This window comes from Lacerta agilis, chromosome 6 (assembly GCF_009819535.1).
Source record: "Lacerta agilis isolate rLacAgi1 chromosome 6, rLacAgi1.pri, whole genome shotgun sequence".
Lineage (NCBI taxonomy): Eukaryota > Metazoa > Chordata > Lepidosauria > Squamata > Lacertidae > Lacerta > Lacerta agilis.
In genome coordinates this window covers 74,573,938-74,592,501 of record NC_046317.1, presented here as the reverse complement: position 1 = coordinate 74,592,501, position 18,564 = coordinate 74,573,938, and the positions used below count along the sequence as shown (strand labels likewise).

Below are 18,564 nucleotides of genomic sequence, written 5' to 3'. Positions count from 1 at the left end.
ACTCCACCACACTCCTTGGTAGCAAATTCCACTGCCGAACAGCTCTCACTGTCAGGAAGTTCTTCCTAATGTTTAGGTGGAATCTTCTTTCTTGTAGTTTGAATCCATTGCCCCGTGTCCGCTTCTCTGGAGCAGCAGAAAACAACCTTTCACCCTCATCTATATGACATCCTTTTATATATTTGAACATGGCTATCATATCACCCCTTAACCTTCTCTTCTCCAGGCTAAACATACACAGCTCCCTAAGCCGTTCCTCATAAGGCATTGTTTCCAGGCCTTTGACCATTTTGGTTGCCCTCCTTCATCTGTTAGATGAAAATCTAAGCAGAGCCAGAAATGTATTAAACAGCATGACACTGTTAACCTGAAAACAGTTCAAGATGAAATTGTCCTTCATACTAATTGTGTGAGCAGAGGTGGGTAGAGGCGAAGGGCAAGTCAAACTGCAGATGAGCACTGGAGTTGCCTGTGAGGCTGAGCCTCATAGAAGCACATTAGTATTTCAGCCTTTGAGCCTCAAAATTCCTTATGTTTTGTGTCATCATCAGTGGCACATTTCTGGCTATTCTAGCGCCTGAAAAATGGAGCCGTCCTATTTTTTGACGTCCTCTGAATCAGAAACTTAACAATGGCTATCTCTAGAGAGGGTGCACGGAGGGGATGAATTACTGCAGAAGACAGAATGAATTTGCCCTGGTTTTTAAGACAAATCATTCTTATGAATGCGTGCTCTGGTGGTTCTTCTGTGACTGCGAGAGATGTGTCTTTTGCATAATGCCAAGAGGAGAAAGTCACCTTTGATGACAGGATGAGAATTTGGGAACATAGAATGGGTTATCGTGTTGTGCGAAACTGACCAGTAAATAGAAATAGTTAACTGTCTTTCCTAGCAAATGTTCCTAATGTGTAGTGTACAATTCTAGCTATTTGCTAGTTTAATATTTTTTATTGCAGTTTCTTAGTTAGTGGTGGTACATTTAAGGATGAAACTGAAATCACATTAAGAGCATAAAACTGAAACCTTAAAAGCACAAAACAGAGAGTAAAAACTGGAACCTTCAAACAGCAGCAAGGAAATTGTACAGTCAAAAGCCCTCCTAAGTGTAACGAGCTTAAATCCATTTATAAGCTTTCTGCAGGATAGTTTGATTCAGTAATATTTATGAATGAGAGTGCCTGAGGTCGTGTGAACAAAGCATTTTTTCCCTCCCTTGTTGTTGAGCTGGAGAAAAAAGAAATCGGACATCAGAGCTGATGCAGAAGCCAGAGCCAGGACAGTAATAAGGGATGATTATCAGAAGCTGGGACCAATAAAGTAAGTCACAATGAAAGCAATACAAAACTCAGTCAATTGTGTTTAAACCTGACTGGGGTGGAGAAATGGGCTTGGGCAGGGGGAGGCAGAATTTGCTGGGGGAAATTGTTGTGTGTCTCTCTGTGTGTGAAGGGTTAAGCACCCTCTTCTCCCATCTGCTAATTCTGTCCTACACACAGAGAAAGAGAGGTTGTTGTTGTTTAGTTGTGTCCGACTCTTCGTGACCCCATAGACCAGAGCACGCCAGGCACTCCTGTCTTCCACTGCCTCCCGCAGTTTGGTCAGACTCATGTTGGTAGCTTTGAGAACACTGTCCAACCATCTCATCCTCTGTCGTCCCCTTCTCCTTGTGCCCTCAATCTTTCGAAAGAGAGGTTATTTCATCAAATTCAGATTTGGGAGCACACATTCACTAGGGTAGCAGTTGGTTCCACTGTGTGTGATAATTAAATATGTGTGTGATATTTCTTTTGTTTGTCTTGTAGTCTGGGGTCAGTTTTCTTAGTTCATGGATGGGTATTCCATGGCTCTCAGTTCCCACCATTCCTCACCGTTAGACAAGCTGGTTGGGGCTGATAGGGGTTGCAATGCAACAGCTTCTGGAGGGCAACAAGTTTCCCGTCCCTGCCTTAGACAAACCCAGAGTTTTGTTTTTCTGCATTTTATCAGTTACCATAGGATAAGCATTTTTCTTTTGTTTGTTACAAACACCACAGCTTTCAACCACTTCTGCTGCAGCTGAAAGAAAGTTTAGCTCAGGCCATACCTCTGAAGCAAATCCTAAATTGCAGAGTCAACCAGAGACGTTACAGTTGATGATGGGTTGCTTAATTACTTCTGCTAAATTATTTATGCAAGGAACAAACTTATTCTCTAATTAGCCAGTCTAGTGCATTTGGAAGCATTTGTAGCACACTCACGAACAGTCCCAGAAACAAATGAAGCACTGAAGACATGGCAGGAGTGAGCCAGCAGTAAATTACACCAACAAGTTGGAGTTAACTCTTTAAAAAAAAGAGCAAAAACAGGAGTGTGAGGCCTAAGGAGCACAGCAGCTCATATCCAGCAGGTCTTGCTCCCATGAAGCAGTTCCTGAAACTGAAGGTGCCCACCTGCCCACAGCTGCATAAGTCCCCTCTTATCCAGGGTTTTCTCTGAACAATCTGATACTGCACCTGCAGGAAGCTAACTTTGCCTCCACTCTTTTCATGCCTCTCCTGGGTCTGGGAGACCAGTGGAGAGGGGAGTTGGTCACAGCAGGAGGGGGAGACACCTGTGCCTCTTCACCAGCCAGACTCATCTCTGCTTCTTGGCTTCCTTCCCTTCCTGGTTCAGCTTCTACCTGTGATTCTGGACTGCTTTCTGCCACCGACTCCCCCTGCTCACTGTTACCTCTTCAGCTTTCGACCTCTTCCCAGTCTTCTCTCACTTCTCCTTCTGACTACTTATTGTTATTCCACCACCAATCCCTCGGATCTGAGCCTTCTTTCATGCTTCCTCCCACCATTCCTCTGCATCCAATCAGTCCATGACAAGATGTCATGAATAATCATTTATGTAGACTCTGTGAGAGATAGAAAAGTTGCGTGCAGATTGCAAAGGGAAAATTAAGAGGATTTGGCTTTCTAAATCATTTAATGTTAATCAGTCCTTTCATTTTCAGATATAGTCGGTGCTAATGATTTCTTTAAAAGGCTGTTACTGTATTTGAGCACTCACAAATAACGGGATGCTGTAGCCCTAGTAAAGTCTCCTTGCTAGCATCAGTGAAACGCTTTGTTGCTTCTGAAGTGAACAATGTTTACTGCTAAAGTTGTCCTTGCTGGGGCTGATGGGAGCTGTAGCTGAACAACATCTGGTGGGCTATAGATTCCCCACACTTGACCTAGACAATCTGGGTGTGGAGTACAGGCAGAGCATACTCTCATCCCTGTGCTTTGAGAGTTGCTAAGCAGATCCTGCTCATAGTTCCATCAATTAATTATCCAGTTGTGGACCTTCAGAATAGGACCTTCTTACCAGTTGCCCCAACCCCTCTGGGAGGCAGCATGCTTGGCTACTATCATTGGCTACTTTTAGAAAAGTAACAAAAACTCATCTGATAGTCTTTGAGACTATTATCTGATAAAACTGCTGCAGACTGGTTTTAGTTGTTGATTTTGTTCTTCTGCTTTATCAGTTTCAAAGGCTGCATTGTCTTTTTTTCCTTGCAAACTGCTTTATTATTATTATTATTATTATTATTATTATTATTATTATTATTTTAAGCAGCACATAACTACTGCAAAATAACTAAATTGAGGGAACCTGAACATATCTGGGGGGAAAGCACTTTGAAAGATTTCACCGTTGGTGGATGTTATGAAAGAGTAGTGTCCACTGAAGCATGTCACTACAAACCAGCAACCTGTGAAATATCATTGTAAGAATCAAAGGCCCTGTTTTCCATTCTAAGAGCACAGAAAGTCTATTAAACCAGCCGTGGCCAATTTGATTAGCAACTCCAGATTTCTTCCAAATGGTTTATGTATCTCTTGTTCCTTAAATCTAATGTTTCGTTTTGTAATTTGGTTCCTAATCTTCTCTTGATACGTAAAACCAGGAAGAGAAGAGTACAATTTAATGATGCCCCATCTAAGCATTATATTATAAGGTAGCTTTCTCATCCTATTCTGTCCTCGACTCCCAAAAATTGAGATTTCAAATAATTGTTTCATGGTTTTCTGTTTGTGGTTAGAACGTCACACACACACACACACACACACACACACACACACTTAAGGCAGCCAGGGAAGGGGGGCAGGTTCTCTCTCTCTCTCTCTCTCTCTCTCTCTCTCTCTCTCTCTCTCTCTCTGTGTGTGTGTGTGTGTGTGTACAAATCCACCCACCCACCCTTCTTTCCCTGCCAGGGACTCAAGGTGGCTTGCAGATCATGATGCTTTTTGCTTAAATGCCAAGGCAAAGGCTCCCTTTGACTGTGGCTGGATAGCTCAGTCAGCAGAGCATGAGGCTCTTAATCTCCAGGTCGTGGGTTCAAGCCCCATATTGGGCAAAAGGGTTTCTGCCTTGCAGGGGGTTGGACCAGATGTTCCTCGTGGGCCATTCCAGCTCCTATGATTCCATGCGTACCACAGTGCAAAGTACAAAGGCCCCATGTGTACCAGCTGTACTTGGTGGAGCACCGTTCTAATGAACAAGTGTAGATAAGGAGCAGGTCCTGCCCATGCCTTGCCACTGGTGTGTTCATTCCACACGAGGGATAAGAGCCTGAAATGGGCTGAAGTCCGTGGTCATTGAATCTTGAAACCTCCCACGAATGCTCACTCTTCTGCTTTCTATCACATTCATCGTTGTAAAAACACACACACCACACAATCAAGTTGAGCAACCATGTGTTTCTTCTTATTGCATGATTTAGTTATAACATGGGAGGCCCAAGTTGTTATCCCGAATGCCTGCAGAGATACGTTGAAACACAAATATCTGCTCCTATGTATCTTTTACCATTCCTCTCTATGAACTTTAGCGCTAGAAAATTTGCTGGCACTTGGGTTATATTTTAATTCAGGAAATGTGTATCTAGCCTTCCCTTTAGGAGGAAAAAAAAGCCCAAGGCCACTTCTGTATTTTGTTCTGAAACAATCAAAATTCCCTTTTGCTCTTTTCTGCGCAACACTGCTAGCCTTCCTCGGATTTCCACCTACTGGTCACAGTTGAGCTCATCCTCAAGCTAAGACTGGGGGAAATGATGTCTTCATTACAATGACTCGCTGCATTTCCTTCCTCTACAGGTTTGCTGAACAGGCAGTATTTGTACTTTTCTGCTTATTCGCAATCCTGCTATTCTCTAGAGACCCTAAATTCATCCCAGGCTGGGCAAGCTTATTCACACCAGGGTAAGAAATTTATTTCATCCTCCCTTCCGCACAACACCCCCCCCCCCACCAGCATTAATGTTCCATTTAAATGCTTATCTCAAGGGATTCTCTCAGTTTTGTTGTGTTTTTTTGGCCTGGGGAAGACATAGCATTCCCAGTGCCCTAACCTTGGGGGATGGTTGTGGCTGTGGGCCTCTATGATCAGTAGTCAATCAGTCAGTTATCAATAGTCAAATTGAAGGTGCTCAACCTTCCTGAGAGACATGTGCTTTCTCTTCCTTCTCTCTTCAGGTTGCATTTTCAAGGCTTGCAGTTAGTTTTCTAGTGGAACAGCTTCCTATTTTAGGGCTGTAACTCACAGATTTCAAAACAGATTTACAAATTGTGAGTGTATCTGAAGATAGATAGGGACATAGAAAGCTGCCTCAGGCTGTGTACACATTGCCGTTTACTCTGGCTCTGGTGTGCTCCCACCTCTGTTTTACTGAATCTGCATACACATCATTTTACCCAGGATGCACAGCTACCCTGTAGTTTCTTGAGAAATAGTCCTGTTCCCCCTCAAACCAGCTTCAATCCAAATGGAGAACTCAAGCCCACATTCACATCACAGTTAAGATGAGGTGCGTACATTTGGGAATGTGTAAATGTGACTTGAAACACAGTGGGGGAAATCAACCTCTAGAAGGGTTTAAGCCCCTAATGTGTACATATGACTTTTGCACTGAGTCAGACCATTGGTTCATCAAGCTCAGTATTGTCCACATTGGCTTGTGGTGGCTCTCCAGGGTTTCAGACACAGAGAGTTGCATCCACACTTCCATCTGCCCCACTGCTTCCCCTGGAGGAAACCTATGGTTTAGCACTGAATCGGAACCAACAGCAATTGGGCCTTCTGCGGATTGCTGTTTGTTCTGATTTAGCACTAAAGAGCGAGTCTTCTGGGGGAAGGCAGTGGGGCAAAGGCAACATCACCTAGCAAGCATGGGACAAGTGGAAAACCTTTAAGACCTGTGTTTTCTAGGCATGGGAGGAGTAGAATTGTGGATGAGCCCAGAGTATTTCTTAGCACTCCCTAGTGATTCCAGAAATTGAGCTTGGGATCTCTACATGCAAAGTCACTGACCTTGGTCTTCTTTGACAAATGTTTCTTCTCTTCCACCACTTATTCTTGAAATTCTCCCTCCCTTCCTGTTAGGTTTGTCACCGATGCTGTAACTGGGGTCACAATAGTGACGATATTGTTCTTCTTCCCATCAAAAAGGCCGTCCCTTAAATGGTGGTTTGACTTGAAAGGTAAGCTTCTGGCTTTCCAAACCCTTTGACCCACTTCTTCCTTTTTCTGCTTTCTGCAGAATTGACTATGAAACTAGGCTTCAACAAACACTAGGAACAGGGTCACTAGGTCACCATTTCCTGAATGGCTCACCCACAGAGGAGCTTAGGGATTTCAACCAATCTTACAAGGAAGAGAGCAGAGGAATAAGAATCGTCTGTTGGCTGCTGATGTCCCAATGGGTCCCAACCAAGCATTGAAATACTCATCCCCTTTTCTTTTCAGAAAAGTGTCACAGATATTTGTCCTTTTCTGGTGCTGATTGGGAGATTCTCTCCCTGCTTAACAGTCCAAGGTTCTCCAAACACAATTTACTGCTACCCATCTATCCGTCCCTGGTGGTATCTTTTCTGCCTATGAAGTGCTTCATGGTACGAAATAAACCAATGTGCTCACAGACTTCTGGAACATTGGTACAGAGATGAAGTTAAAAACCTGGAAGATTATGTGACTTGCTTGCTGTTCAACAAAAGCACAACATATGAGGACTCGAGCAATTGCAAGGAATAGCTCTATGAAGGGTTAAGAGAGAAAAGCAGAAGCTATCTCTTGTTCAGCCTTCATGTGTTAATAAGGCCTGTCTTGTGAAATAGGGTGCCTTGCTTTGCAAAAAATCCTTTTATGACCTTTTATGGATGAGATCTGGGTTTTCTTTTACCATACATCTCACAATCTTTGAGCTGCAAGTAGAAAATTAACGTTGCAGTTAACTTAGATCCAAAGTGCAAATGAAAGGGGGAGGGGGTGTTCAAATGTTGCTGGACTACAGCTCCCATCATCCCTAACCATTCCCCTTGCTGGCTGGGTCTGATGGGAGTTGGAGTCCCACAACATCTGGTGGGCCGCTGTTTCCCCTCCCTGCCTTAGGCTGTGATCGCAAAGTTTGCTAAACTCTCTCTATGTTCACAAACCTCTTTGTCTAGCGCCAAACACAGAGAACCAACCCTTGCTGTCTTGGAAAAAAGCCCAAGAAAGTGTACCATGGAATATAATCCTATTGCTTGGAGGAGGTTTTGCCATGGCAAAAGGATGTGAGGTATGCTTGTTAGAATGCAGCCTGTCAAAAAAATTGCACCACTTTCCTTCTTTTCTAAAGGGACTGGGTTGTTGTTGTTGTTGTTGTTGTTGTTGTTGTTGGGTTTAGTGAGCAGGAAGAGGCTGTGGCAGAGGGCAGTCCAGAATCTGAAGCTGAAGCAGAGGCTGGAGAGGAGTGGGGTCAGGCTCCTGAAGAAGCCAGGGAGCCTCCCTCTCCTGCTGTAACCAGCTCCCCTCTTCCCTGGTCTCCCAGGACACTGAGAGGCACGAAGAGGGCGGAGCAAGGAGAGATAAGGAACCTCAGGTTGCTGGGAAAGAACCAGGGGGCGGAGTTTTCAAGAGGGATGGGAAGGCAGGGACCTTCAGTCCTCGCAACTGTCTCCTTGGGGCAAGACCTGTGCTATGTTGGTTTCCTTGAGTTAAAGAGTTAACTTCTCTGACACCGGGTGTTTTGTTGCTGAGCTGCTCCAGACTTTGGCTTCATGACAGCATCATTGCAATTCGTGACACTTGATTACTGCAGAACAAGCTACATGCTACTTTGAATGCATGTTTGCATTCATGTGTGTGGCTAATTTGGCTCATGACCAGCTCTCTCTTTTTTAACCATTCTAACACACGTATACAATGTTCTGGATAATGGCCGCTTACCTGGAAATCCTCAGGAGTGATGATTTGTGGGCTCAGCATGGCTGCAGTGTGGCCCAGAGCCATTTCACGTCAATGGTCATTGAAGGAATGCTTGCTTCTTCCCACCATGGCCATGGGTCAGCTGACTGGGGACCATTTCAAATGTGCCCATCAGAAGGCTGACTGGAGTTGGGGTTGCGGCAGCAGACCTGAAATGTGATTTGACCTGCGTCATAGGGCGACACTCAACCTAGGGCCAACTCAGCCTTCTTATCTGTCAGCTGGCGGGCTGGTTGATGCCAGATACATACCCAATGCCTTTGCCAAAGTCTACTTAAAATGTTGTTGCCTACTTCAACCCAAGTGGAGGTTTCTTCCTGTGGTAAATGTTAGCTTTGGTGGGGGTGATTTTAATCAAGACTACAACCAATCTGGTGCTCCCACCAGCCTGTTTGCACTGCATTGCTATTGACAGGAGATCAGATAAGCCCCACAGACAACTACTGCATTTAATGTACCGTAATATGTAGTTTCGGCATTAGTGCTAAAACAAGCAATACTTTCAGACATGGAAGAACCTTGGTGAGTTGATTTGCCTGCTCATTTTCACATGCTAAAGTGGCCAAGTAGTGTTTTCACATTTTGTCATCCTAGGAAACATTACGAAACCAGGGTTTTCCAGGATGTGGCCATAATCTTAGTATCCTCGCAAGGCCAAATTCACCACATAGCATTTGAGGAGAAAGTCATCTTGTGGTGAATGTTCAGCTTCAAAAATGGTCATGAGAGTTGGCTTTCATTTGCTGTAGATTTGTGTTTTAAGAGGACAAATGTCCCACAGCTCATACAAGCTGAGAAAACTACAGCTCTCTCATGCTGTGATAGCTTGACCATTGGTATCATACTGGCAGTGCTAAGGAAGATTTTACCATGTATGGAGCATGTATGTGGTAGTTTGGGTATTAAAATGGCGCCTGGGAGAGGGTAAATTTCAATTGCAAGTGAAATGATCTGTTCCTGAGTTATCATCTCATGACAAGAGCTGAAAAACACAGGAAAGAATCAGCCACCATAGAATCACTTGTGCAAACTGTGATTGTTTTTATATGTTTGTTTTTAGTATTTTGTTGTTTTATTTTTTAATCATATTGTTTTAACAATGGTGTATTTGCTACCCTGGGCTCCTTTAAGAGGATGGGTGGGCTTTATATTTAACAAACAAACACATAATTTTTCTACCCTGCTATAGGAGTCTGGCTTGTCTGTCTGGATTGGAGGCCAGCTTGACCCCCTGGAGAACCTTCCTCCTGCTGTAGCTGTTATTCTCATTACGGCAGTGATCGCGTTATTCACAGAATTTGCAAGTAACACAGCCACAATCATAATCTTCCTGCCTGTCCTGGCAGAACTGGTAAGGGGCATATGCGTACCTTTCAACCAAGGGGTTAAATTAAATGTATGAATGTTTATTATTACTGCCAAACAGCCAAGCATACTAAGTTAAGGGTAGAGTGGCCATTGCTGCTAGAGAGAGAAAAAGAGAGAGAGAAATATGTAGGCAATTTATATATGTTGATTTATATGTATAAATGCAGATTTAGACATAATTATTGTAATGTAAATAGAAATTAATCTCACCATAGCAGGGAAGATTTGACCTGGGTGACCAGCATGCCTGTTCTGTCTGCTATCCCAGTGCTAATAGGCAACTTCAAGGCTCATCCTGCTCTTTCTTCTTATGGTTCTTTATCTTTGAACTGGACTTGGGCAGGACAGCTCTTCAAATAGAGGACACCTTCGAGTAGAAGACTCTTTAAATAACTCTTTAGATATAAGGTATTCCTTAGCAAGTTGAACACGTGGCTCACCCTAATCTTGGGTGGTAGGAGGAAGGTTGGCCTATATCATCATCATCACCATCATCATCGCCACCATCATCATCATCATATCCCACCCTTCACTCGAAGATCTCAAGGCGGTGTACATTTGGTTTCTCTTCTGCATTCTGTCCCTCATTAACAACAACTCCATGTGGAGTAACTAGTGGGAGACTCAAAAGTACTTTTCATCTTTACTTCTGAAAAATATTACTAGGCTGACAACTCAAGGCAGACAGCCAGCTTTTGAACCCACAGACTCCACATGTACTATTCTCAGTGAACAGCATGCCCTCTTCTGACCTGCTTATTCTGCCTGAGGAAACTTCTGGACTCAGCTGAATAGGATTTTGTGTTATGATTGGGCTTCCTTCCACAATTCCCCATATTCAGATAGCCAGAAATAAGACTCCTTGTGCCTATTTCAAGAAGGCTCTCTCTCTCTCTCTCTCTCTCTCTCTCTCTCTCTCTGTGTGTGTGTGTGTGTGTGTGTGTGTGTGTGAGAGAGAGAGAGAGAGAGAGAGAGAGAGAGAGAGAGAGAAAACAAGTCTCCAGTGGCCTGTTTCACACAACAGGATAAACCAAACTCTAGTTTACTGGGACCACACAAACATGCAGCTTGCTGGAGAGGAGCTCACAGCTTCTTTACTCCTCCCTAGCCTTTTATTACTCCCACACTGCAGACCTTAAGTTGTTCTTGGACACTAGTTCCCATCAGCCTCAGCTATCATCACCAATAATCAAGAATGATGGGAGTTGTAGTCCAGCAACATTGAAAAAGATGTAGGCTCCTCATTCCTGGTCCAGCATGTTCTACCAGGATCATCTAGAGCAGGTGTTGGGAAACCTTTGGCCTTCCAGATAAACTGCAACTACCATCAGCCCCAGCAATCATGAATAATGGGCAGGGTTGATGGGAGCTGTAGTTCAGCAACATCTGGAGGGCCAAGGGAAGCTTTCAGAAGAAACTATGATCACACAAAAACTTATTTGCAGTCTTTTCAAGAATCTCACGAGATGCTTACAGTTCAGCTAATAAATCATAACACACCACCACCCCTTTTTGTTTTTTTCAAGGCAATTCGTCTGAAAGTGCATCCCCTCTACTTAATGATACCAGGAACCATAGGGTGCTCATTTGCTTTCATGCTTCCAGTCTCTACACCCCCAAATTCAATTGCCTTTGCTTCTGGGCACTTACTGGTTAAAGATATGGTAAGTAATTTTACATAGCAATCACTATCAATAGCTTAATTATCTAGAGCAGGAGAAGGCCATGGAGGTGAGGAAAGGGTGTTCAACTCTCGCCCCCTGCCAAACTCCCCCAAAACAGCCCCTCTCAGGAGCTGCTTTTTGTATTTCGGGGGAAGCTCCCATTGGTTCCAATGGAGGCTTCCCTTGAGATGCAAACAGCAGCTTCAGTTGGGTTCTGGTTTCCCTTTGGCTGCTATTTACATAATAAAAGCCATGCACCTTACTTGCATTCACGCAAGTGATGGCATATCTAATGTGGCATGCCCTATCCAACTATTTGTGCCCAGGAGGATGGACGTCATTAAAACATCAAACTGTTTGTTCCTGCTTCAGTTACAGGTAGGTAGCCATGTTGGTCTGCCATAGTCAAAACAAAATAAAATAAAAAATTCCTTCCAGTAGCACCATGGATTCCTGCTTCCGTCACAGTAAATTATTGTTGGGTCTTCCAGCAGTAAGTTAACACCAAAGTATGTTTGGTCAACTGTAGAAGCACACTGGATGAAGCACACACCTCTGCCACCACTTTCACAAGGTCTTCATTCCATTCCAAAATGTGGGCAGAATATTACTAAATTCCAGGTTGTTGTTTTTTGCAGGAATTGCTTAGCTGTGGGTCAGTGGCATTAGCAAGATCAGTGGCCTGACAACCATTTTGAAAATGGAGCTGAGAGGAAGTGAGAAGGGGTTAATTCTGTCACTTAGTTCACTATCCACTTCCTATCAACTTTGTTTACAAAATGGCAGCCGGGCTACCGGTCTCTCAGCTCAATCTACAGTGAGGGCAATGCCTTGGATTTTAAAGCACAACAGACTATGGTCCACCAGCTATGGTCCACCAGCTCTTCCCAAATTTGCCCCTGAACTTTGGGAGAATTTCTTCTCGCACCCTGAAAAAAAAGAACAAAACAAAACCTTGACTGTTTCGCTGTGATAAACATTCAGTGCAGGCCTAAGTAGGAGCCTATTCAGCAGCAAAGTGCCAGTGTTCATATGTGTCTAAGACCAAGGGTACTTTCAGATTGGGGCTTAACATTGTAAATGGTTAGGCGAGATGTTGCCAACAGGACTCTGTCAACAGGCTTTGTAACTAACTAAACTAATAACCCATAATGGATTTTACCTGGAAAGAGTAATTCCAGATTTTTTGGGAGGTGGGGTGAGATTCAGGATGGCATTTTGATGTCAATGACATCATTTGGACACTGCTATAAACTTACATGCATGAGGCTCCTGATGCCACAATAAACACCCACCTGGAAGCACCCATAGCCGTTTTTCAGTGCTACAAAAGAATCAGCAATTAGGTGTGAACTAAATTTTCAATTTTTAAGGTTCAGTAAGGTTTGCTCACAAATGTGAGGGCTGACAATGGAAAAGTTAATCCTAGTGTTTGTTGGCAAGCTTCTATATTTATTCTATTCAAAGAACATAATTCCAGCAGAGAACTAACAAGTAATTGCAGTCTCACCCCTGGCTCCTGTCACTCTTCATTTGTTTTCAAGTTTCCAAGGCTTGAGGGTCTGAACTAACCAAAGCCTCATTTAAAAAGAGATGGAAAGCAGAAATTCACCAATTATTCCAAATGAAATTTTTTCAAGCAGATTATCACCAAATATTGCAGAATAACTTACTGTATATTCTGGCGTATAAGACTACTTTTTAATCCAGGAAAATCTTCTCAAAAGTTGGGGGTCGTCTTATACACCAGGTGGAGAATCTGCGGTCGAGTAAATATCAAACTCTATATTTTAACTGGAAAGGTTGGGGGTCGTCTTATACGCCCAGTCGTCTTATAAGCAGGAAAATACGGTACATTTTCTCACTTATTCTTACCTAAAATGCATATTACACTCATATACTCATTGGTTACATTTCTGTCTTGTTATCAGACTTTGAAACAGCATGAAATTCCAGCACTAGAATTTTCTTGACTTCTCTGATTGGGAATGAATTATTTGTACAGACATGCTTAGAACAATTTCACTGATGGTTTTCATTCAGGAAGAAGCCTAGACGAAGGAAGGGTGAAAGAAATTGCAACATACTACCTTAGGAGAGATAAAATGCACATTTATAATTTTGTTAAACCTTTGTAGCAGGCTCTCTCCTTCTTTAAAGAGGATGGGATTTGTAAACCCCAATGCATTGTTCTCCATTATACAAAACCATCCACCCAGAAGGCAGTTTTAGGCTCTAATGAATTTACAGGAGGGTAGAAACTTCTTGACAGTTCAACAATGGAACCGATTACTTAGAAGGCTTGTGACTCTCCCTCCCCAGAGGTCTTTGGACAGCCACTTTGGAAAACTTTGCGTTTTCTGCATCACACAGTGTGTTGGGCTCTATGATGTCACAGAACATCATGCTCTCTAAATCTGCTTCACCCCTTGTGGGTTTCTTCCACAGGCAAGGACAGGTCTGCTTATGAATCTGATGGGAGTTTTGTTTCTGAGTCTGGCTATCAACACTTGGGGCATGAGCATCTTTCAGCTGGGCAGCTTCCCTGACTGGGCCAACATCCATTCAGAAAACACTACCCTGCTGGTGGGTGTGCAGAACGTCACTCTAAACTCAATGAGTGAATTATGAACAGAACAACCTTGTTGCGGGAGGAGCGCTCCCCCTTCAGATTTGGGTACTGAATTAGATCCACAGCAAGTACAAGAACGCACAGGTGATGGCATAGTTGATACCCCTCCTTATACAGGACTGCCATGTTCCTTTTATGTTCGTTTTTATAAATATTGGTGAGTACTCATTGGATAATCGTTTTGTGCCTTGGAAGACTCTCTCCACTTTCATACCAAAAACCTCCCATCAGGCAGTTCTTAGGTAGGTTTAGACCTCAGTGCTGCTTTGAATTCCACCCTTTGAGTGTGAATCGTAGGACACTGTGTGTAAATAAACAGTGACAGTGAACTGCAAGCCCTCTGCAAGTAGCTGCAGCAGATTCTGTGAAAAGTAGCTGCAGCAGATTCTGTGAAAAACTGTGAAAAACTGCCAAGTCAGGAACACTATTAGTACACATATTATACCCAATCAGATCATATCCATTATCCAAACATCATGTCTTGTTAGACCTTGTACAGCCATGATCCTAAAAACTGTCTATAGTGGTCTGTAGCCCGGCTACTCACACAAAATGCCCCTATAGCCAATGGAATATTGGAAGATGCCTTATACTGAGTGAGAATGAGAGAGAGATACCTCAGTATAATCTGTCTGCTGCTGTATTGTCTCACAGGCAGCAGCTCCCTGGGGTCTTAGTCAAGGTCTTTCTCAGTTGTAGGTGGAGATGCTGGAGTTTGTACAGGGTACCATTTGCATGCAGTGATAAACCAAAAGAAAAAGATCCCTCAATAAGACATACAAAATATTCAGGTCATGGACCAAAGAATGAATGACAAGAAGAATAAATTAGTAATGAAATTCACATATAAGGATACAAAACAATATGAAACTATGTTTCAATGGAATAAATAGCCAATGTAAAACCTGAATATAAGGAGAAGCAATAAACCATCCAGATATCAGTGATAAACAATCCCAAATGCATATGTTGTAGAACACTACATAATCCAAACACTATATAGCAGTAGAACTGCAGGTGAATGATGAAAAATCACTGGGATGAATGCAGACGTTTTAACCATGGCTGTAGCAGATCCTTCCCCGGCACTGTGATCCAAGCTTATAGGCTTGCCTCATTTTAAAGTGGTACATATGTTTAGACCTATCTGTATTCATTCTACAGCTTACAAAAAATGAAGTAAGAACAGTGGGAATGACTACTCCAGAGATTGGCAGGAGAAGTATATTGGTGGCAACACAGGTGCTAGCCAGTAGATGCTCTCCATAAGCAGCTTTGCCTGTGTTCAGAACCAAACCAAACCAAACCAAACCAAACCAAACCAAACCAAATACACAAACATGGCTTTTCAGAGGTCAATCTGGGGCAGAAAGATGTGTGTTCACATTGCCTATAGGAGGGCACTTCTAAACTGACTCCGCTGCTCTTAAATGTTACACCTGTCTTCATCCTGAGTGGGCTTAATCTTTCACTCTAAGGCAATTCACCACCTAGCAGCCACAAACAAATGGGAAGGGTTGTGACCTACCTCACAGGGTTGTTGTGAGGATGAATGATATAATGGTGGTAGAAGTTTGAAGGGTTGTAGAACTGATAAATATAAGTCACTCAGCAGCTGATGCTGACTTGAAAATTGTGGATAAGTGGTGCGAATGTGCATACTTAGCTGAGCAAAATATCTCTCTCTGTATTGGTCTTAACTATGCAAACCTTAAAAAGTCTAGACTGTGGAGACTGGCATGCCAACCAGAGATGTGCTAACCTAGTGGTCATTTCCAGAGGATTATTATTGTTGGGATTTAAGGGGGGGAGGGGTTGATTCTTTGATTTCTTTTTATATAAAACTGATTATTTGGGTACTTTCAATGAAAGTGTTTGTAAATGGACAGTGATTCTAATCACCTCTGTAATGCAAATTCTACATTTTGATGTTGTGTGTGTGTTTGTAAGAAATGGACTTATTGTTAATGAAATATCACTGCTAAAAGCATGTTTTGAAAGATACGACACTGGAAGTTGCGTTGGGGCTTGGGCTGGGGAGGAGGCTTAAAAGTGAATTCTTGATATGATGCAGAAGGAAAGATTCAGTTGGCTTTGTAATTCTGCTGCCTTGCCTTAAGCAGGATCTGTTCCTGGACCAAAGCTGGTGAATACAGCCATTAGATCTACATCTCTTTCTCTCCTTCTCTTTAATCACAGTTGCCGCTGCTTTGAAAACAGCATTAAAATTGCATCATGGATACAAGTGTAACCAGAGGTCAAGCCAAAAGCACAAAAAATGTATCATCAACTAAGCATCATCAACTAAGGTCACTCATTGCTGCCCAAGCCTCACCATTATGAGGATTGAAAATGCAATGCATTCATCAGTCTCTTTCTTGCACTATTAATATCTACACTTCTTGGTCTTAGGGAAAGTGTGGCGCTTATGTCTCTCTTGCTGCACATTGTCATGGGTTCACGAGCATTACAGGAGACAGTACTCAAAAAGAAATGTATCCCAATGGAAAATTTAGGATGTAATCCTATGCAGACTAGGTAAATGTAAAGGGACCCCTGACCGTTAAGTCCAGTCGCGGATGACTCTGGGGTTGCGGCGCTCATCTCACTTTACTGGCCAAGGGAGCTGGCGTACGGCTTCCGGGTCATGTGGCCAGCATGACTAAGCCACCTCTGGCGAACCAGAGCAGCGCACGGAAACGCTGTTTATCTTCCCTTTGATGGTGTTTTGATGCTTTGATCCTTTGATGGTGTTTCCTGCTTGGCAGGGGGTTGGACTGGATGGTCCTTGTGGTCTCTTCCAACTCTATGATTCCCGCCGGAGCGGTACCTATTCATCTACTTGCACTGCATGCTTTTGAACAGCTAGGTTGGCAGGAGCAGGGACCGAACAACAGGAGCTCACCCCGTCATGGGGATTTGAACCGCTGACCTTCTGATCGGCAAGCCCTAGGCTCAGACTACTTGGGCATAAATCATGCTGACCTTCTGAATAAACATGCATGGGATTGAGTAGATAGTTGGCCAAGCCATTGAAACCATTGTATTAAAGTGTATAGTGGCATTGATAGCTTTTAGGGCAACTTAGCAAGTATCCATATCTATTTTGGGTTGAAATGGCAGCAGGTCCATTGGGGGCCTTAGTCTATTTTTAGCCAGCCAGCCTAGGTCCTTACTTAGAACCAGATCAGGGGGCGGCAGCAGGGAGAAAGCAGCAGAGAGAAGGAGGATGGGGACAAAATGAGAAAGAGTTGTTTCTGCCTCTTATTTGTTCTGGCTACACCTATGGTTTGGGCAACTCATCGGCCCTATTACAGCCACCAAAGGGGTCAAAACAAGGTTGCATTTTAGCCCCGGCCCTATTTAATTTATACATCAATGACTTGATCAACTGCCTAACAGCCCCGGAGTTCCATGCCCCCAAATTGGCTGAAAAACCAATTTCAGCGCTCCTGTACGCGGATGACACAGTTCTCCTTTCACGAACTAAAATTGGCCTCAAAAGATTGATGAGGGAATTTTTGGCTTACTGCAGGAGAGAACAATTGGTGGTGAACTGCCAGAAAACTAAGGTTATGGTGTTTGCTAGGAGACACAGAACACATAGATGGGCAATGGATGATTAGATAATAAAGCAGGTCAAGGTCTTCAAATATCTGGGAATCGTCTTCCAGTCAACAGGGTCGTGGGTGGCACATCAAAAATATGCCAGTGGAAAAGCACCCCAAAGCGCTAAGATTCTGTCGCGCTTTTTCTATACAAAGGGAGGCAGGTATATCCCAGCAGCCTTAGAAGTATTCCAAGCAAAACCTCTGGTACAATTACTTTATGGGGCTCCAATTTGGACAGGGAATCAGTGTAGCATCCTGGAAACGGTCCAATCAAAATTTCTAAGACAGATCTTTGCTGTTCCACCATGCGCACCAAATGCGGCTCTACGCCTTGAGGCCAGCCTTCCATCTGTTGAAACACGGACTTGGCAAAGAACATTAAATTACTGGCTCCGTCTAAATCTAAATCCACCTGGGCTATTGCATCTAGTCACACGGGATGTACACAAAAGCTCATGGGAAAAGGCTGTACACCAAAAACTCCTCTCGTGTGGCTTGCATGCACAGCATTTACTCACAATGGGCCTATCCAAGGAAAAAAGCCTCATAAAACAGCGCCTGAAGAATATCGAACAGCAAAATAACCTGGCCATCATTAACAAATTCAGTGCATGGTACATTCATCTTCCCCCCTCCTACCTGGACTCCCAGGCGGCATACCTGTCCAATTTAACTATTCCAAAATATAGACGAGCTTTTATGTTGGCCAGATTATATATGCTACCTTCCGCTGTTCTTGAAGGCTGATTCTCAAAAACACCATTCCAGAATCGACACTGCCCCTGTGGAGTCGGTAATGTGGAGACTGTATCACATGTACTCCTGTCTTGCCCCTTATATAAAGACTTGAGGGAAGAGATCGTCATGCCGCTTATACTCGCCATTCCGGGCCGCTCGCCCGAGGACATACTGTTTTTCCTCCTGGCAGACCAGAATACCCAGAAAACGGAGAAGGTAGCCAGATTTGTTGAGAGGGCCATGAAATTGAGGGCTGCCAGCTGAATAACAGTGCCCCCTCATAATTAAGATCTC

At 43.5% G+C, this 18,564-nt stretch overlaps 1 protein-coding gene across 2 annotated transcripts in view; it reads left to right on the top strand.

Annotated features, from left to right (window-relative positions):
- Positions 1-14,286, top strand: part of SLC13A3 (solute carrier family 13 member 3) — a 43,927-nt gene extending 29,641 nt beyond the window's left edge. For both annotated transcript variants that reach the window (XM_033153475.1, XM_033153474.1), the window contains exons 7-13: positions 1,226-1,318; positions 5,110-5,214; positions 6,395-6,492; positions 7,456-7,568; positions 9,447-9,608; positions 11,152-11,289; positions 13,738-14,286. In XM_033153475.1, the coding sequence (XP_033009366.1) occupies positions 1,226-1,318; positions 5,110-5,214; positions 6,395-6,492; positions 7,456-7,568; positions 9,447-9,608; positions 11,152-11,289; positions 13,738-13,920 (892 nt within the window). In that variant the 3' untranslated portion in view covers positions 13,921-14,286. The remainder of the gene's footprint in view (positions 1-1,225; positions 1,319-5,109; positions 5,215-6,394; positions 6,493-7,455; positions 7,569-9,446; positions 9,609-11,151; positions 11,290-13,737) is intronic.
- Positions 14,287-18,564: the final 4,278 nt, after the last annotated feature.